Source organism: Leucopleurus acutus, assembly GCF_964270905.1.
Source record: "Leucopleurus acutus genome assembly, chromosome: 19".
In the NCBI taxonomy this organism is placed as follows: Eukaryota; Metazoa; Chordata; class Mammalia; order Artiodactyla; family Delphinidae; genus Leucopleurus; species Leucopleurus acutus.
In genome coordinates this window covers 11,934,235-11,953,724 of record NC_139161.1, presented here as the reverse complement: position 1 = coordinate 11,953,724, position 19,490 = coordinate 11,934,235, and the positions used below count along the sequence as shown (strand labels likewise).

Below are 19,490 nucleotides of genomic sequence, written 5' to 3'. Positions count from 1 at the left end.
CTGGCTGGCCCATTTGGCTTGTGCTCTTGGCTTCTGTGGCCCCTTCCTCTTTTGACAGTGCCCCTGCTCCTACCCCCTTCCACGCATACCCCCCACCAGGCATCATGGCACCGGACACAAGGGGCGCTCTTGAGGGTGACTACAGTCCTTGCACTGCTCCTGCACTTGTCTCCACCCTCTGCATCAGATGCACCGCGCCCCGGGGGGCAGCTTGGACTCAGGGCGCACCACCTGGCTCTTCCTGCATGAGTGCCAGCCCTCATTGACTGCCAAGCAGGGTGCCCACCCACCAGGCAATGGGCAGCACCCTCGCACACAGCTGCCCTTCCGCATGCGCTTGGAGCAGCAAGGACTGCAGTGATTCTCTGTGAAGTGGCTATGTTGGGCTGTGCCGCAGTCTTTGGAAAACCGTGCTGCGCCTGCACTTGGACGGTCTCGATTTTGGGGGTCCATCTCTCCCCGCTTCAGTCGGCTACATGGGCTGCGGATTGCTGGGGTGGCTAGAGTTGGGATGAAGCAGAGGCCAGTAGAGGACATCCAGTTCTGGATTATCTAGTTCTGGATTATCCAGTGATGCCCTTGCTGGGCCTGAGTCCAGCCCCGGCTTCGGCTCTAGCAGGGAGCCAGGGATGTTCACGTGGGGTTGGTAGAAGGACTGTGATGTCGGTGGCTTCCCTCGGCCATTGACGCCCTTCATGCCCCTCTGCGGGCGAATGGTGACACTCCGGGGGTTGAGGGGCCAAGACTGAGTGGGGCCCATCCACCCTGGCCCGGGGTGGGGGTGAGCCACCCCCCCCAACCCTGGCGCGAGGGCTGGGGACGGCACGTGCTGGTGGGGCACCACCAGCCACCACTCACACACACCCTCAGGGATTCCAGCTCCAATTCACCCGTATGATGGGGCAACAAGGAGAAGTCTAGAAGGAGCAAGCCAGCACGGGCCGTCCACGGCTGCTCCCTTCTCACGGGGAGGCCCTGGGCCCAGCTGGCCCCTCTCCTCCAGCCCAGCTGTCCACCCAGGGTGAGCACAGAGCTCTTTATTATTGGAGGACACATGTTTTCTCTAACTCAGACACACTGACACACACGGGGACACACGGGCATGCATTCACAGAACAGCTTCCCCGCCGCATCCCCTCCCCCACCCCTTGGCACAGAGCAGGTGCCCCTCAGACCACCACACTGGGGAACATGTGGACAGCAGGGTGCTGTCTGGCTCCCACGCTCTTGCCTCTGTTGGGCATCGGTTATGGATTGTCCAGTGATGCCCTCTCTGGGCACCTGAGTCCAGCCACAGCTGAAGTTCCAGGGGGCTTCAGAAGGGGTTCTCAGCCAATCCAGGGAGGCCGCCAGCCAAGTGGGTCTCCGTAGAGGGGTCCTGGCTAGTCCTGTTGCTGCCACTGCCCCTTGAGAGCAGCAGCTTCTCACTGGGGGGGCCACCAGTGGGCCTGGCCGTGTGGCTGCCAACATGGCACTCCTCCTGCAGTGCTTTGCCCTCACGCCAGCGATGCCAGCGCCGCAGCAACTCCGACTGCACCTGGGGTGGGCAGGTGGGTCGGGCCAGTCCCAGGGCCTGCCCGTGCCACCCTCTCAGGATCCCCAACCCCCTGGCCTTGAAGGGCTATTGGGCCCTGGGTGTGGAGCCAGGCAGGCTCTGTCACCACAGAACGCTGGGGTCTGGGAACACCTGGGGACCCCCTCACCCTCAGGTGCACTCCCTGAGGACGGGCTGAGGCTGACCCATCTCAGCAGGCCTGACACCCAGTGTCCTGGAAACTGAGCCCAGTAAGTGCAGGTTGACACGAAGGGCTCACACCTGAGGGGTGGGGCCAGGATGTCTACACTCCCCCTGACCCCAACCCCAGCGCTGGTTCCAGACCCACACCCCCCTCACCTACCTCCTTGTTGAGGAAACAGTAGAGAACAGCCACCAGCAGGCCCTGGAGAGATGGGGGAGGTCAGGGCTGCACCCAGGCTGGCCTGGGGGTTGGGCTATTGGTTAAGGGGCGGGCAGGCACCTGGAAGGAGCTGAGGAAGAGGTCGAAGAAGAGCTTGGCGGAGCGCAGGGTGCCCTGGGCATGCTCGTCGGTCACAAAGGCAAACACCACCTCGTGGACCCCCAACAGGGGGATGAGGGTCAGCGTGGACTTGGCCAGCCTGCGGGGGCAGAGTCTGAGCCACCAGCCCAGCACCCCCTGGGGCTCTGGTGCCCCTACCCCCACCTACACTCCCTCTGGCCCCCGGGATTCCGCAAGCTGCCTGGCGCCCTCCCACTCCCAATGCCCACACCCACCGGAATTTGTAGTCAGTATAGCGCATCTGGTGGGCTTGTAGCTTGGCCACCAGGAGGTGAAGGATGCGGATGAAGATGAAGAAGTTGATCTGTGTGTGTGGGGGACACAGCTCAGGGCAGCTCTTGGCCCCCACCTGTCCCTCCTGGAGGTGGGCCTGGCAGCCAGACAGACCCTGGCTCCTGGGGCCCTGGGGCTGTGGGCACCCAGTCAAGGATGGACAGCCTGGCCCAAGGCCCAGGGCGCCAGCCAGTGTCCTGGGTGAGTGCCAGGCCTCCCTCCCTGTCCAGCCAGGCAGGATGCTGTCTGTCTCCTCAGGCTGCTGCAGGCCGATGAGGAAGGAAGGGGCTGGGGGGCCAAGGCCAGCAGCCTCCCGGCCTTCCCTGCGGTGCCAGCAGGTGCCTCATTTCCTCACCAGGATGGCCAGGAAGACGGGGAAGCGCAGGATCCACCAGAAGCCCATGTTGTCATTGCTGGTCCAGCACCTGCAGGGTGGGGCCTGCTCGTGTCCTGGCAGCCTCGTAGCCCCCCGCCCCCTGATTCCTTGGGATCTAATTAGTGCCTCAGGAAAAGAAGGGAGATAATTACCAATGACCTCCACCCCCGGGGAACCAGGTTTGCTTAGTGCCCCCCACTGCCTCTGGCCGGAGACCCCTGAGCCACTCCCACACTCTGAGCCACATGGCCATTCCCCATGGGGCCAGCCCAGCACCTCCCAGCCAGGAGAGGCGAATCCCCCTGCTGGCCCGCCAGTCAGATACTCACTGGATGTTCTCAAACAGACACTTGACCACCACCCAGGGGGTGACGAACAGCATGGGGGCACCTGTGGGGAGAACAGCTGTGGTCCCGTGGCCCTGGCCAGCCCGCCGGCCCCCTGCGCACCGGCCCACTCACCCCAGCCGATGCCCAGGTAGAGGGGGAAGCAGCTCCTTTCAGGGATGGTGGCGAAGCTCAGCAGGCTGTGCAAGTACACGCCCTCCACCAGCAGCCAGCAGTAGTTGGCCACGACGCCGTACTGCATGAACACCGCGGCCACCCGGCAGCCGGCCACTGCCTGGCCGCGGGGGCAGCATGAGTGCGGGCCTCCCAGCTGCCTGCCGCCCAGGGCCCGGAGGCCAAGAGGCCGGATCTGGGAGCTCACCCCGTCACTCAGCCAGACGCTCACGCTGAAGTCGTCCCCAATCCTCTGGCTGTAGCGGGTCTTGAGCAGTGTGTCGATGACCAGCACAGAGCTGGCCTTGAGCACGAAGGACGCGAACAGGTTCACGTGAATGTAGTTTCGGGTGCAGTGCAGCTTGCTGTGGGGACAGCGAGTCAGTCCCCGCCCACCCTGCCTGCTGGGGCCCCCCATGAGCAGGGCGGTGGGCATACCTGAGGCCCAGCAGGATGGCCAGGGCCAGGAGCAGGGCCCCCAGGGACAGGGAGTAGCCCACGGTGTACATCACCTGGAAGCTGCTGTACATCTTGGCCACCTCCTTCTGCAAATCGCAGTGGCCAGTCAGGGCTGAAGAGGGCCATCTTGCCCCTCCCCCCAAGCCCCCACTGCACCTGCCACGGGCTGACCTGGACCTCAAGCTCCTTGTCGTCCATCTGGCACTGGGAAGCATTTCGCCATGGCTGCCCCCGCGGCCCACGTACCCACTGCCCATCAGGCCCACACCTCTTGAAGACGAGGCGGTGCTGCACTGCGGGGGCAGGCTCTGGTCAGCTCCCCGCCCCTGGGCTGAGCCCCCTCTGCCAACCCCCCACATCCCTGCTGTGGTTACCTTTGTGGTGCCAGGGCAGGTACCAGGGGCAGGAGATGTTGGCTGTGGTGTTGGGAGGGGTGTCCGGCCAGCAGGAATATTTGTCAAAGGTTCTATTACAGACCAGCTCTGCAGAGGCGGGGACAGGGTTGCTCCTCAGCAGGGCCTGGCCTGCACAGCCCCCTGTTGTACGCTCTCTGCGCCCCAGAAGGCAGTCTCCCAGATCTCCCTGACCATCCTGCCTGCCCTGGACGCCTCTGTCCAGCCTGATCCTGAGCTCCAGCTCTGCCCGGCCACCTCCCCTCAGATACTCCGCATCTCCACCCAGGGTCTTCCCTCTTCCTAGTGCCCTTCTAGCAGCACTTCCACCTCTGGAGGCTGAACCCCAATTCTGTTGGCATCCTTCTGGGCCCAGCACCGGCCCCCTTCCTCCCCCAAACAATGGCTCGGCCTCCCAGGCAGCTCCTCCCGCCCCAGTGTCTCTCTTTGCACCTGAGTGATCTTCAGAACTTGCCCAGAACGCTGTACCTCAGTCTGCCTGAGCACTCCAGGTAATGGCCCATCTCCTTCCCCCTCACCAGCCCTGGTGCCCTCTGCCTGCCCCTCTCGGTCCACCTCCCCCACACACTGTCTGCCTCCTGGGCCACGAGGCTTTGCTCCATGGGAGGAAAGACGGTGTCCAGGCCGTGGGCCTGAGGGGTGCCCAGCAGCAGGGGAGGGGCACGAAACATCCCAGTTCTGGGGCAGTTCTATCATTTCTTAAATGTCCAGGCCCTGTGGCCCTGGGCTAGTCACCAGCTTCTCTATGGCTCAATTTCCTCACCTGTAAATGGTGGGTGGGGGTTGGGGGGACTGCACTCGGGCCGAAGGCGGGGCTCACCAGTTGGGGGGGGCAGCAGGCTCAGGTTGTAGAGACACTGGTCGCCATAGAGCTTCCACTTCTCAAACAGGAAGTCCATCACCTGAGCGGAGGGGGCCTGCGGCTGGGGGTACAGATGGATGGACAGAGGGGACAGGCTGGCGTCAGCATGAGGGGCAGGCAGGCTGGTGGGACAGGGGGACTGGCAGCAGCGCTCACCTGGCAGGCCAGCAGCAGAAGCAGGAGGAGGTGGGGGCAGCGTGGCAGGATGGGGGGCATGCCTCTGGGCAGCTGCCCCCCACATCTGGCTGGGGTTGCACAGCTGGGGCAAAGAGGTCCTCGTAGGTGCACTTTCCTCTGGGGGCTGCTGAGTATCAGAGCAGCAGGGTCTGTGCAGGGACACCCAGGAGTAAAGAGGCCCAGCTGGTCTCTGCTGTGATCAGCAGGGTGTCCTGCTCCCCTAAAACCATCCCTCTGAGTCTCCGAATCCTACTAATGAAGTGGGGGCTGGGAGGGAGGGGATGCCAGAAATGGTCACTCTGCCAGTGGCAGGTTGGGGGTCTGGCCCCGCACCTGGGGGTTCTGCCCAGGGTCCTGGGGGCTGCTCCATCTCACAGACCATGGCTGTCTGTGTGGCGGCTCTGACAGTCCCAGAGCCCCTCTCCTACATGTTGGTTAAGCGGCCCCAGTCCTGCCTGGTACCAAAGATGTCAGAGGAGGGAGCAGCCTCCCTAGCTGCCCAACTCCTCCCTTCGGCTCTCGCTATTTTTCCCACCTATTCTTAGCTCCTGGGAAAGTCAGCATGGCAGGCTCGGGCAGGGTACCAGGACCATCCATCACTTGGTCCCCAGGGGCATGGTTATCAAGGTGACCCCGGGCCAGCTCCCAGACTTGGCAGAGGCCAGGAGTGCCAAGCATATGCTTAGGGTGGTCCCTGTCACATCCATGCCCCCTTGCCCAGGACTGGGGTGTCTAGGTGCTCCCTTGGGCCACGCCCAAGACTCCGGCCGGGCTTCCTGGGTCCCATGGGCCATAGCACGCAGGCAGCTGCAGCGCATTCCTTTGAGATTAGCGCTGCTAGCTGCCGGGGGCTCAGACACAGGACCCCTGCCCTCGTGGTGCCTGCAGGGGGGACCTGAGGTGCCTGGTCCTGTCCGGAGCCTGCACTGGGGGCATCAGCAGCCCCGTAAGTCATCGTGTCACTGCTTCCAGAGGCCGTCTTCTGGTCCACTGAATCCCACAAGGGCAGTAGGAAGGGGATTCCTTTGGGGCCTAGGGGTGGGGCCCCTAGGAACTACTCATGCAAGCCCCCTTAGGGCTGTGGATGGCATCCTGCCACAGAGTGAGCATGTGATGGACCGATGGATGGACAGATGGACGAAACTGGCTGGCTGGAAGGCAGTGCCTGGGAGAAGCCAGGGAGAAGGTGGGGAGGAGGGATGCAGGCTGTGACTGAAGGTGGAGGGTTGCTGGACAACCCTGGATCTCAGCCTCCTCCCATCAGAGTCCAGATGGGCCCTCATTGGCCAACTCACGTGGGCTCCTCTGTGATTCACTCCTCACCCCTAACGGGACCCTGAGATGCCACCACATGGGGTGGGTACCTGGACCATAGCCTGCTGTGGGGCTCCTCACCCTGGCCCTTGGGCCACAGCGCAGGTCAGGCCTGGTGAGGCAGGGCCCAGTAGTGGCTGGTCCCCAGGCCCTGGTCCAGGTGGAGGAGCCAGAGCGGCGGGCCTTCTCAGGGGAGTAGCCCCCAGGCGGGTGGAGGACAAGGGGCAGTTCAGGTGTCCCCAGCCCGAGGGCCCTTATCTCCTGATTCTTATCAAACAGCCCGGTCTTCTGCCCTGCCCTTGCCCACTGAGGCCACGGAGCCAGGTGGATGAGGACCACTGTGACCAGCTGCTGGAGGAGGGGAGGTGGCTGGGAAGGTCAGGGAGACAAGGGCAGCCTGGATGGCTAGAGGCTCTGGGGGCAGGGCAAGGGGAGAGTGACAAGGGATGGCTGGGGTGGAGTAGACAGTGGAGATGCAGGCAGGGAACATGGGGAGGAAGGATACTGCCCCCTGCCCAGGGGCCCTGCAGCCGGTGGTGAAGGGAGGATGAAGCTGCGGGGATTGTCCAGTGAGGAGCTCCAAGGCAAAATGTCAGCCCCTCAGAGTCCAGCTGGGGTGTGGTGGCCAGGCTGTGCCTCGACTTTCCCATCTGAAAAGTGGGAGTTCACCTTGCTGACCTCCTAGGGCTGTTAGGAGAACCCAAGGTAGGCGGGGCCACACCCAAGCAGCCTGCCTTCCAGCTAGGGGTCAGTTAGTCTGGGAACCACAGAGAGAAGTTGAGCCCGGGGGTAGAGGGGAGAGAGGGATGGGCTGCCCTGGGGCCCCTCCTTCACTGCCCCTCCGATGGCAGCCAGAGCAGAGGAGTAGGGAGGCCCTTCCATGACCCCTACTCCCATCCCTGGTCTGGTATGTGGGGCTGGGAATCCTTGAAGATTTGCCCCACACAGTTCAGCACCTACAGATCACAAGCTGGTACCCCAGCTCAGAGCACCGGTGGCCCCACGTCCCTAGGGATCAGGGCCTCAGCACCCCCCAACCAATACAAGAGGCAGAGGATGATACCTCTCACTAAGTCTCTGATAGAAACACAAGGGGCAGAAGCGGATGAGGCTCCCATGCCTGTCAGGGGAGTACGGGCAAGATATCTAGACACTTCTCTGAGGACTGGGCAGAGTGTGGGGCTGTGGAACGACTTTCAGCTGTGCAAGGCTGAGGTTCTAAGGTCCCTGCCCTGAGCACCCAGGTGTGAGGCTGCCGCCACAGGAGCGGGGGATGTTGCAAGGCCCAGTTCTGGTCCCGGGACCAAGGGTAAATAATTCAACTTCTCAGAGCCTCGGTTTCCCTACTTGAAAAGTCCCTGCCTCCTCAACAACATGGAGGACAATGAGATGTGCCGCTCGACGGGAAGGACAGATTATCACGTGCAGGCCCCTCCCTTCCGTGGGGGACACTGAAACCCCAGAGGCAGCCTGCCAGCCCCAGGGATAAATATCTGGGGTGCGGAGGTGCCGCTCCAAGCCTCCCATTGGCCTTGGCATCAGGGCTGCCGTCTTCCACCTTATTACCCTCCCCGGCGGGGGGAGGCGGGGGACTACCGGCCAGGGACCAAGCCTTCTCCCTTCATGGACCTGGAGGCTTCGCTCCCTCTCTGGCCCTGGACTGCACCTGCCCAACACAGATAGCTCAGGATCAGAGACTCTGGTGGAGTGGGAAGGAGGGCCAGCTTTCCCCCGGCCCCAGCCCACCCCCTCCTCTCTTTCCCTGCCCCCGCTCTCCACCACGGGCTGGCTGGCCGGTGTTCTGTCTCCCCGCCTGGCAGAACACACCACTCCTGGGTGCTCAAAGCTCAGCTGTTTCTCCAGTTTCCCCTGGGGATGCCCCAGGACTCCCAGACCTGCAGCTGGGGGAGGGGCCCCCAGGATGGGTGGATCTCCATGGAGGAGAGTGGGGCGCTGGTCACCCCAGCTCCTCCCAGGATCTGAATAGGTGTGGTTGAGGCCTGCCAGCCTCTGATGGGTATGGGGGTGGGGGGTGTTTGTGAAACCAGAGCAAGTAGCGGAAGGTCATGGCCCCAGGGCGGGATCAGGGGCCACAGGTTGTTGACAAAGCCTGATTCCTGCGTCCTCCTCCCACTCTGTGGGGGCAGGGCGGGCCTGGATGTGGGCCAGGGTGCTACTCCCCCACCAACCCTCATCCCCCAGCACAGAAGGGCCGAAAACAGCCTGGACAGGTCCTCGGAAGATGCGGGCGCCCAGACCTCAGCAGTCAGTCAGTCCGTTTCTGGTGGGGGCAGAAATCCTGCGGCCCAGAAGTGTGAGTGGGGGCCGCCGGAGAGGAAGGAGCAGGCAGGGCAGTGACCTGCCCTCCCTGCGGATCAAAGTGACAAGTGTAGGCTTCGCGCATGACGCCCCTCGGCCCCTCCGGGGAAACCCGGGTAACCAAGATACTGCTGGAGAGCTTTGGGAAGCAGGGGCCAGCTGGAGGGAAGCAGGGCTGCCCCCCGCGCCTCTGGGGGTGTCTCCGAGGTTCTGTGTATGCGCGGGGCGGGGGGGGGCGGGGAAGCGGGGGTGCTGGAGGGAGGAGTCGGGAGCGGAGATGGGCAGCAGGACAGCGCGCCTGGCGCTCACAGACACCCCACCCTTTTCCCCCGAGACGCGCTCCCCAGGGAGGAGAGGACGGGGGAAGCGCTGAGACCCCCAACTTTCTCGATAGTGCGGAACCAGGTTGACCGTCCGAGCTGGAAGGGCGCATCCTGGGGTTGGGAACGGGGTGTCCGACGGCGATGAGGACGGCGACACCCGGGGCCCGAGACCGCCCACCTAAGATAGGGGTCCACGCCGGCCAGTCCCGCGCTCCCGCCTTCGGCCCCCGGCCGGGAACGTGTTCTCGAGCCTGGCCCAGGTGCTCACCGCGCGCCGCTCCGGCCGCTTCGCGATTCCCGTAGTCCTCCGCGCGCACGGGTTAGGGGCCGGCCGCCGCTCGTCTCCACGGCGCTGCCAGATCAGGGTCGGCGCCGGCTCCGCGCCCGCGCCCCGCGCCAGCCTCTAGCAAACTTTCCGGTGGCTACGCTCCGCGGCGGCGGAGGGAGAGGAGGAGGGGGCGGGGGCGGGGCGGGAGCGGCCCGAGGGTCCCCGCCCGCGCCTCCGCCCTCCTGCCGCGCCTCGGGGAGCGACTGCGGGCCCGGGAGCCCCTGCCCGCAGACCCCTCCCCGCGCACCCGTGCCCGAGTCCTGCCTTGCGGACTCCTACCCCACGGGGCCCTCCCCGCGGACCCCGCCCCGCAGAACTCCCAACCCAGAGCTCACTCGGCAGACCCCCGCCCCGGCGAACCGGGCCGGCAGACGGCAGCTCCCCGCGGGGACAGCAGCGGTGGATGGACAGGTGCGGTGTGTGGCGGGCGCGCGGCCGGGCGTGGGGGCTGTGACTCCACGCCCCTTCTTCTCGTCTCCTCCGCGTTCCCGGGCCCTCACAGCTTCTTTGCCGGGTACTGATTGTCGGAAGGACTGACCCCTCACTTACCCCGCACCGTGGCTCCTAGGCGACCCTCCCACCGCGCCGGAGTGGAGTGGGGGGCCAAGGCGGGGAAGGGCGGCCCCTGGGGTGCCTCTTTAAGCCCGAGGGTACCGCGCCATCTCCCTTAAGCACCCTCCAGCACCGTTCATCCAACAGCACAACCCCTCCCTCCGGGACCCCCCCCCCCCGCCCCACACACCCCAGCAGTCAGCCCCCAGTGACCGCAGGGTCACCAAATCTCATGCACACTTTGGGGCCTCATCTTTCCTGGCCTTTCAGTATCTGGGGACATGGATGGTCATGCCCTCCTTCTGGAAAGTTCTCCCATGGCTCTGGCTTCCAGGCTGGCGTTCCCACCTCCTTCTCTCTGCATTCCCCTCCACTTTCCCTTGGACAGTTCCTAATGTTCCCACTGCCAGATGCCCAGGACCCCACCAGGACCCCTCTCCCCTGACCCGTTCCCATCTCCTGAATGTACTTCCTCTGCCCACCCACCTGCTGGACTCCTGGCAGGGATCTTGAGGTCTCCAGTGCATCACCAAATCCTGATTCTCCCTCTCGCATTTCTCTGGAATCTGTCTGGGCTACCTCTCCACTGTCAACCACTGTCTGGCCACCATCACCCTGGGATGCCCTCCCTGGCCCACTGGGTCAGCTCTTTTGTTAGATGCTGTCCTTTGTCTTTGGGGCCCTTCTCCCTACTGCTGTTTTGGGGGACATTGGAACCCGTGGTTCTCCCCTACCCATGGCTCCCCCCTCCCTCCAGCCCCCAGAGCAGAGCTGAAGCTGGTCCCAGCACCCTGTGACATACCCACAGGTAGCTGGTGCTTGGTAACCTGCCCTGCCACTGTCTGAAGGCTCAGGAGGAGGGGCATTTCTGGGGGTGCCCTCCAGACCCCCATTCTTACCAGCCCACCTGGAACCCTGTCCCCAGAGCAGCCTGTTTTGGTTCAGGCAGTCGCCAGAAGACAAAGGTCAGAAGCGAAGGTCAGAAAGTCTGGGCTGCTCGCATAGGGCCGAACGCGCTGGTGCTGGATGCAGGTGCTGGGGGAGGGGAGCCTTCCAAGATCCTCCTCCCCCCTTCCCTTGCACCCCTCTTCCAGCTCTCCTCCCACTTCTCTTGGGGCAGGGCACCCGTACGGGCAACAGAGGTCTGCGTAGGTGCCCCCTACTCTCCCTACAGCTGTGATCTTGGGGTCTGGCTTGTGCTCCGGGTGGGCTCCTGCCTGTGAGCAGGGTCACTGACACCACGCTGGGTGGCTGTGAGGCTCAGGGGAGAAGCTACAGGTTCTTCCCAGAGGTGGGATGAATCTGAGGAGCTGGGAAGGTCATCGCTGCTGTGTGACCTTCAGAGAGGCCCTTCCCTCTCTGGAACTTATTTTCCTGAGGAAATTCTGGTTGGGTGGAGGCCCAGCAGTCTGGGGGAGGGGCTGGGTGGCCCGAGTTGGGTTCTAGCAGGAAGAGATGTGAAAGAATAAATGTAGAGTTTATTCATAAATGTATGAAATGGGGGGGGCATACTTGAAATGTGTGGACACGGTGGGGAGCAGAAGCGGGAGGGAGAGGGAAGAGATGGAGGAGGGGGTGCCTTCCTGGGCTGGGCCACCTTTATTTACATAACTGAATTCATAAGACATAAATAGAGCAGAAACTGGGAATGAAGGGGGCTGGGCCTTCCCACGGAGCATTGGAGGTCTGGGAAGTGAGGAAGGGGTCTGTCCATCACTGGGTCCCTGAGGGTCCCGATGGGGGTGGCACCCGGGAGGTGTGCTGACTCCTGTGTGCCAGGGCAGGCCGGGGTTGGGGGCTGCCCTCCACAGCCACAGGAGTGCTGTTCCGTGTGTCTGCGCTGTGGGCTCTGAAGAGTACACCAGCAGAGCTCAATTCAGGCATCTGGCTGAGTGTCATGAACTGGTACTGCACACAGAGCCTGGCAGGGAGAACCAGACACCCCAGCATCGAGTTCTGGGTGGGAGATGTTGATAAGTGGCCAAGAAAGAGGTGGCCAGATTGGGTGGTGCTGGGCAGAAACCCAGGGCAGAGGGACCCCCCGGTGCATCAGGACCCAGAAAATGTGGAGCTGCAGGAAAGGATTCAGGGGGAAAAGAGATGGTGCCCCCAGACAGAGCTGCTGTTAATGTCGCAGGGTGGTTCCTTTCAGGTCTCTTTACTGTTGCTTTTTTTAAATTAATTAATTGTTTTTGGCTGCGTTGGGTCTTCATTGCTGCGTGCGGGCTTTCTCAAGTTGCGGTGAGCAGGGGCTACTCTTCGTTGCGGTGCACGGGCTTCTTATTGCAGTGGCTTCTCTTGTTGCGGAGCACGGGCTCTAGGTGCGAGGCCTTTAGTAGTTGTGGCACGCGGGCTCAGTAGTTGTGGTGCATGGGCTTATTTGCTCCGCGGCATGTGGGATCTTCCTGGACCAGGGCTCGAACCCGTGTCCCCTGCACTGGCAGGCAGATTCTTTTTTTTTTAATTTATTATTTATTCATTTATTTAGTTTTTGGCTGCATTGGGTCTTTGCTGCTGCACACAGGTTTTCTCTAGTTGCTGAGAGCTGGGGCTACTCTTTGTTGCGGTGCACGGGCTTCTCATTGCGGTGGCTTCTCTTGTTGCGGAGCACGGGCTCTAGGCGCGTGGGCTTCAGTAGTTGTGGCTCGCAGGCTCTAGAGAGCAGGCTCAGTAGTTGTGGCACACAGGCTTAGTTGCTCCGCAGCATGTGGGATCTTCCTGGACCAGGGCTTGAACCTGTGTATCCTGCGTTCGCAGGCAGATTCTTAACCACTGCGCCACCAGGGAAGTCCCCTACTGTTGCTTTTGATAGAGTTTTGTGTCCAGCTTTCCCAGCATAGCTGGTAACATAAGCATTTCCCCATCTTAATAAGAGGTCTTCTCAACACCATGGTACCTGGGCACTTAGTATTCTATTGTGTGGATATGTCAGACTTTACTCAACCATTCACAGGCTATAGGAATCAGAAAAGGGAACAACCCAAAGCCCCAGCGAATGGGCACTAAGCTGCATCCTGGTGCCTCGCTCAGACATTCTTGAGAGACTGAGAACCAATGGAAAAGAGGACACTGGATGAAACAGAGCTAATGCAGAGACCAGCTAATAATGAAAGAGTCCTTGTGAAATTTAAAAAAAGAATCTAAAAACTTAAAAATTTAATAGAAGGATTGAAAGAATGAGTTGAGGAAATCTCACAGAAGAAAGAACAAAAATCTGAGAGACAGAAACTAGGAAAGCGAAGATAAGAGATGGTGGAGGATCTGTGCAGAAAGCCTAGCACTTGAGGGACAGAGTTTCCAAAATGAGATCAGAGGAGGAGGAGACAACTGTGAACAAATAATACAGAGCTCTTCCCAGAACCTCTGTAGTGGAAAAGCCGCCAAGCGGCCAGCACAGTAAAAACAGCAAACCAGCTAACGGATTCAAAAACTCCACCACGTTGCATCATCATGAAGTTTCAAAGTCATCAGAATAAAGAGAAGATATTGAAAGTTTCTAGAGTGTGAACGTAGGTCTCCCGGAGAGGGCACTGCTCAGCGTGGCATAAGACCTGTCGCCAGCAGCCAAGCGAGCCACATTCCCAGGGACAGGACTTCTCACCTCACATCCTCTCTCCAGGCCCACCATCCTCCAGGTCGTGCTGCAGGTGCTAGGGCAGAACAGGACATTTCCAGACACCAGAGGACTCTTACTTCCCACACAGCTCTTCTTAAGAAGCTCGAGGTTGAGCCACCCAGCATGGAGCGGGTGCCATGCCAGTCAAGAAGATACTGGATTTTGAAGGCTTAGTACAAAAACAGAATGTAGGGCTTCCCTGGTGGCGCAGTGGTTGAGAGTCCGCCTGCCGATGCAGGGGACACGGGTTTGTGCCCCGGTCCGGGAAGATCCCACATGCCGCGGAGCGGCTGGGCCCGTGAGCCATGGCCGCTGAGCCTGCGTGTCCGGAGCCTGTGCTCCACAACGGGGGAGGCCACAACAGTGAGAGGCCCGCGTACAGCAAAAAAAACAAAAAAAAACAAAAAAAAAAACAGAACGTAAAGTATCATGAATTGTGTGTGCTGGTCACATGTTGAAGGGATCCTCTTCCTGACAAATTGGTTTAAATAAAAGGTATTACTAAAGTTAATTTCACCTGTTCCTTTTCCTTTTTAAAAAATTTTTATTTATTTTGTTTATTTATTTTTGGCTGCATTGGGTCTTCATTGCCGTGCGTGGGCTTTCTCTAGTTGCGGTGAGCAGGGGCTACTCTTCGTTGCGGTGCGCGGGCTTCTCACTGCGGTGGCTTCTCTTGTTGTGGAGCACGGGCTCTAGGCACGTGGGCTTCAGTAGTTGTGGCACATGGGCTCAGTGGTTGTGGCTCGCGGGCTCTAGAGCGCGGCCTCAGTAGTTGTGGAGCCTGGGCTTAGTTGCTCCACGGCATGTGGAATCTTCCCGGGTCAGGGCTCAAACTCGTGTCCCCTGCATTGGCAGGTGGATTCTTAACCACTGTGCCACCAGAGAAGTCCCCCCTTTCCTTTTTAAATGTGGATACAAAATATTTGAAATGACTCGTTGGTTCACAGTTGTGCTGCGTAATATTTCTGTTGGGCGGCGCCCTCTAAAAACGCCAAGAGACTGTATAAATAAGGAAATGTAATAACAGCCCCCACCCCCCTCCCCCGGGCTGCCCACCGACCCTTCCACCAACAAAATGTACCCAACTGCGGTGTGAATGCAGATCATTATGCCTCTGGATTGAAGGGGGGCGGAAGGGGTCAGAAGCAGGTGGGAGGGCCCGTCTCTGGTTGGGGTGCCAGGATGTTGGGATAATGCTGAACAGTGCAAATCAAGACCGATTCAAACATCGATTGAGCCCCTGCAATGTGACAGGCACTGTTCTGGGTGCTGGGAGACAGAGGGCAGCTGACATCTTAGCAGAAGGAGGCAGACGATACACAACCCAGCAGATCGGTGTATTCCTACTGCAACGTGAGGTTCTGTTGAGGGCTGTGAAGAAAAGACAGCAGGTGAGGAGATAGAGTGAAGAATGTGGCTACTGTAGATGGTTTCTTCTTAAAGTCCCGGCTGTTCCCAGACCTTGCCCAACCCTCCCCGCAGAACTCCCACTGCCCTGAATTGGGTGTTTCTCTCTCAGTTTTTCATACTTCTGTTAAACGAATATAAGAATGATTCATGATATCCATGGCATGTTCTTTTTTTTTCTTTTTTTATTGAAGTATAGTTGATTTACAATTCCGTGGCATGTTCTTAAAGCACTGGGTCTGATATATCTGCTCTTCTGCTCAGCAATATGCTTTCGGGCTGCGTTTATGCTGACCCAGGTGGCTCTGGTTTGTTTATTTGAAAAGAAATTTATTTTTGAAGTATAGTTGGTTTACAGCGTTGTGCTAGTTTCAGGTGTACAGCAAAGTGATTCAGTTATATCTATACCTGTATGCTTTTTCAGATTCCTTTCCATTGTAAGTTATTACAAGATACTGAATATAGCTCCCTGTGCTATGCAGTAGGTCCTCGTTGTTTATCTTTTTTATATATAGTATCTTTTCTATATGTAGTACTGTTGATCCCAAACTCCTAAATTTGTCCCTTATCACCCTGATTCCTTGATTATTTAACTGCATGATATTCCAGCGTCCAGGGAAAACCCACCTGCTTTGTTCAAGTTTCTGTTGGAGGACATTTGGCTTTCTTCCTCCCTGTCCCTCTTTGACCTTTTTTTTTTTTTTTTTTTTTTTTTTTGCGGTACGCGGGCCTCTCACTGCTGTGGCCCCTCTCGTTGCGGAGCACAGGCTCCGCACGCGCATTCTCAGCGGCCATGGCTCACGGGCCCAGCCGCTCCGCGGCACGCGGGATCCTCCCGGACCGGGGCATCGGCAGGCGGACTCTCAACCACTGCGCCACCAGGGAAGCCTCTCCCTGTTCCTCTTTTCCTTTCTTGTTTTGACCATGACAATAGAGCTGCAAGGAACATTTCGGGACAAGCCTTTGGTGCATGCAGGGGGCAGGGTCTCTCCCGGGGAGGGGTGCTGTGAACTGCTGTGCTATCAGGGGGTGCACATCTTCACATCTTCAGCCTCACTAGATATTGACCAATTGTTTTTGGAAATGATGAGCCCATTCACGGTCCCAGCAGCAGGGTTTAAGAGTTCCCGTACATACACTCACTAACACCATATTTTATTTTCAAATGCACATATGTATTAATTTCATAGCATGTGTTAAAAGTCAGGTTTATTGAGACATGATATACTCTTGAAAAATGTACAATTGAATGAGTTTCGACAAATATATAGTCATGTAACCATCACAGACAAGATATAGAACATTTTTGTTGCCCCCAAATTCCCTCAGGACCCTGTGTAGTCTGTCCTCCCCCCACAGGCCCCTGGCCATCACCCACCTGATTTCTCTGCCTATAGATCTGCCTTTCCAAGAATACATACAAATGGATTATGTAGCCTTTTGTACCTGGCTTCTCACTTACTGCGAAGCTTCTGAGATCCATCCGTGATGCAGCTTGTAATAATGGTTGCTTCTGTTGATTGCTGAGTCCTGCTCCCCCGGATGGGTGGCCCGAGGTTTGGTGATTCGTCCGGTTGGTGGACATTTGGGCTGTTCCCAGCTTTTGGCATAGTGAACTCTTCTGCTCTGAACGGTTGTGTGCAGATCTTTGTGTGGACACGTGTTTTCCTTTCTCCTGAGGAAACACCTCGGAGTGGGACTGTGGTTCCCAGGCCCTTGACTAACTTTATAAGAAACCGCCAAGCTCTTGTTCTGAGCAGCTGCACCGTCCTGCGTCCCCCCTCCCCGCCTCGACCCCTCGGCTCTCTCGGGATCTTCAGGATTTTTGGTTGTTGATTCTGATTTTTTAGCCATTCCACTACATATATAGTGGTATCTCATTGTGGTTTTGGTTTGCATTTCCCCAAAAACTAATGATGGTCAACATCTCTTCATGTGATTCTTTGCTGTCTGTATGTCTTCTTTTATGAATCACCTGTTCAAATCTATTGCTGATTAAAAACTGGCTTTTTAGGGCTTCCCTGGTGGCGCAGTGGTTGAGAGTCTGCCTGCCAATGCAGGGGACGCGGGTTCGTGCCCCGGTCCGGGAAGATCCCACATGCCGTGGAGCGGCTGGGCCCGTGAGCCATGGCCGCTGAGCCTGCGCGTCCGGAACCTGTGCTCCGCAACGGGAGAGGCCACAACAGTGAGAGGCCTGCGTACCGCAAAAAAAAAAAAAAAAAAAAAAAAAAAAATTGGCTTTTTAAAAAATTACTTATACATTCCAATACAAGACCTTCACCAGATACATGTTTTGTAAATATTTTCTCCCGTTCAATGGCTTGCTCTCCTACTTTTTTTTTTAAATTTTATAAATTTATTTACTTATTTATATTTGGCTACGTTGGGTCTTTGCTGCTGTGCATGGGCTTTCTCTAGTTGTGGCGAGCGGGGGCTACTCATTGCAGTGCGCGGGCTTCTTATTGCGGTGGCTTCTCTTCTTGTGGAGCATGGGCTCTAGGCACACGGGCTCAGTAGTTGTGGCACGTGGGCTCAGTAGTTGTGGCTTGCGAGCTCTAGAGCGCAGGCTCAGTAGTTGTGGTGCATGGGCTTAGTTGCTCCGTGGCATGTGGGATCTTCCTGGACCAGGGCTCGAACCCGTGTCCCCTGCATTGGCAGGCAGATTCTTAACCACTGCACCACCAGGGAAGTCACTCTCCTACTTTCTTTCTTTATTCTTTTTTTTTTTTTTCTGCACGCGGGCCCCCCACTGCTGTGGCCTCTCCCGCCGCGGAGCACAGGCTGCGGATGCGCAGGCTCCGCGGCCATGGCTCACGGGCCCAGCCGCTCCGCAGCATGTGGGATCTTCCCGGACCGGGGCACGAACCCGTGTCCCCTGCACCGGCAGGCGGACTCCCAACCACTGCGCCACCAGGGAAGCCCAGATGTCTTTTCTTTTTTATGAGATTATCTTTTGATTTGTCTTTCTTAGTCTATTGCTGTGCTGAATTATACTGATTTTCAAATGTTTACCAACCTTGCATTCCTGGGATACATTTCACTTGGTCAAAAATATTATCCTTTTTATATATTTCTGGGTTAGATTTGCTAACATTTTATTAAGGATTTTTGCATCTGTGTTCATTAAGGATTTTAGTGTGTAATTTTATTTTCTTGTAATAAAGTTGTCTGGCTTTGGTATCAGGATGATACTGGCCTCATAAAATGAGCTGGAAAGTACTCCTTCCTCTTCTGTTTTCTGGAAGTCTGTATAAAATTGGCATTATTACTTCCTTAGATGTTGGTGGAATTCACTGGTGAAGCATCTGGGCCTGGAGCTGTCTTTTTGTAGGAAGGCTTTTAACTACACATTCAATTTTTAAAATAGACATAATGCTATTTCCCTAGATATTGGCCCATTGCTATTTGAAATTATTATGCCGATTTTTAGTACCACTAGCAGGATTTAAGGGTTTCTGCTGTGGGAATTCCCTGGTGGTCTAGTGGTTAGGACTCTACCCTTCCGGGATCTCAGTTCCCTGACCAGGGATTGAACCCAAGCTACAGCCGTGAAAACCCGGTATCCTAACTACTAGGCCACCAGGGAACTCTCAGTATTTTCTTAAAGTAAAGCAAAAGGGTGCTGGGTCACAGCTGGTGGAATTGTGTCTAGGATGGGGTGGACCCTTCCTGCTGGGGCAGCTCAGAGCCAAGGTCCCTCCTCCCAGGTGTTCATTGTCATTCCTTCCTGACCAGCCGGCTCCTCCTCCCCTGATCTTGATTTTTTTTTTTTTAACATCTTTATTGGGGTATAATTGCTTTACAATGGTGTGTTAGTTTCTGCTTTATAACAAAGTGAATCAGTTATACATATACATATGTTCCCATATCTCTTCCGTCTTGCGTCTCCCTCCCTCCCACCCTCCCTATCCCACCCCTCCAGGCGGTCACAAAGAAACTCCTGCAGGTGGCCTTCACTGGCCCTGCTGCTCTCAGGCCTCAGCAGCCTTCCTGGGCTCCACTGCCACGGTCCTGGCTGGTCACTACTGAGCCCCACTCCAAGCGCATCCGCTCGCACAACCACGAGCCCCCCCCCATCCGGCTAAGACTGCCCCTCACGCGGGCCTCCTCTGCCTCTTGGACGCCATGGCCACTCTCCTGCTGACAGGGACCCCCCACCCCGCCACCAAACTCCCCTCCAGCCTCCATCTGTGTCTTCAAGATAAACTGAGGCTCTGGTGGCCACTGTGCACATGGGCCGTGCCCAGACCCCACCCCCAGAGGGCAGGTGGCATGCTCAAAGGTGTTGGGGAGCCGGGGACAGGGAGAGGCCAGGCCCCCCATGACCAGCCACAGCCATCCCCAAGTCTAGACAGCCTCTGGGGCACCCAGGACCTGTCCCCACTCACTGCCCATCTCCTGGGAGCGTCAGCTCACCCGCCAGTGTTTACCCGGCTCCTCCGCAGATCAGGCTCGGCGCCAGCCCCACCTACACGCCCTCTGAATTCTCCCAA

General features: G+C 58.2%; 1 protein-coding gene and 1 long non-coding RNA gene across 7 annotated transcripts in view; one reads left to right on the top strand and one right to left on the bottom strand.

The window, feature by feature from the left end:
- Window positions 1-175: 175 nt before the first annotated feature.
- On the bottom strand, window positions 176-11,154 carry GCGR (glucagon receptor). 6 transcript variants are annotated; one of them, XM_082860400.1, is made up of 14 exons: window positions 9,758-9,907; window positions 5,118-5,287; window positions 4,920-5,022; window positions 4,061-4,168; window positions 3,858-3,979; window positions 3,666-3,772; window positions 3,436-3,592; window positions 3,189-3,348; window positions 3,057-3,117; window positions 2,707-2,776; window positions 2,294-2,382; window positions 2,019-2,157; window positions 1,899-1,940; window positions 176-1,537 (listed from the first exon to the last, which is right to left on the bottom strand). In XM_082860400.1, the coding sequence occupies exons 2-14, from the start codon at window positions 5,175-5,177 to the stop codon at window positions 1,316-1,318; spliced, it is 1,440 nt and encodes a 479-aa protein (XP_082716526.1). In that variant the 5' UTR covers window positions 5,178-5,287; window positions 9,758-9,907; the 3' UTR covers window positions 176-1,315. The 6 variants fall into 6 exon arrangements, with proteins under 6 accessions (XP_082716526.1, XP_082716524.1, XP_082716523.1 ...); XM_082860398.1 differs by lacking the exon at window positions 9,758-9,907 and adding an exon at window positions 9,363-9,438; XM_082860397.1 differs by lacking the exon at window positions 9,758-9,907 and adding an exon at window positions 10,874-11,154 and having other exon boundaries at window positions 3,189-3,592.
- Window positions 9,759-19,490, top strand: part of LOC309975387 — a 33,690-nt gene continuing 23,958 nt past the window's right edge. Inside the window, exon 1 of the long non-coding RNA XR_014326941.1 lies at window positions 9,759-9,833. This is a non-coding gene — a long non-coding RNA (uncharacterized lncRNA). The remainder of the gene's footprint in view (window positions 9,834-19,490) is intronic.

Coding starts and splice junctions, on each gene's coding strand:
- GCGR (XM_082860397.1), bottom strand. CDS start 5,177: ATGCCCCCCATCCTGCCACGCTGCCCCCACCTCCTCCTGCTTCTGCTG. Junction 3,980..4,060: donor CCTGCCCTGGCACCACAAAG/GTAACCACAGCA, acceptor CTGCCCCCGCAG/TGCAGCACCGCCTCGTCTTC. Junction 3,773..3,857: donor ACAAGGAGCTTGAGGTCCAG/GTCAGCCCGTGG, acceptor TGCGATTTGCAG/AAGGAGGTGGCCAAGATGTA.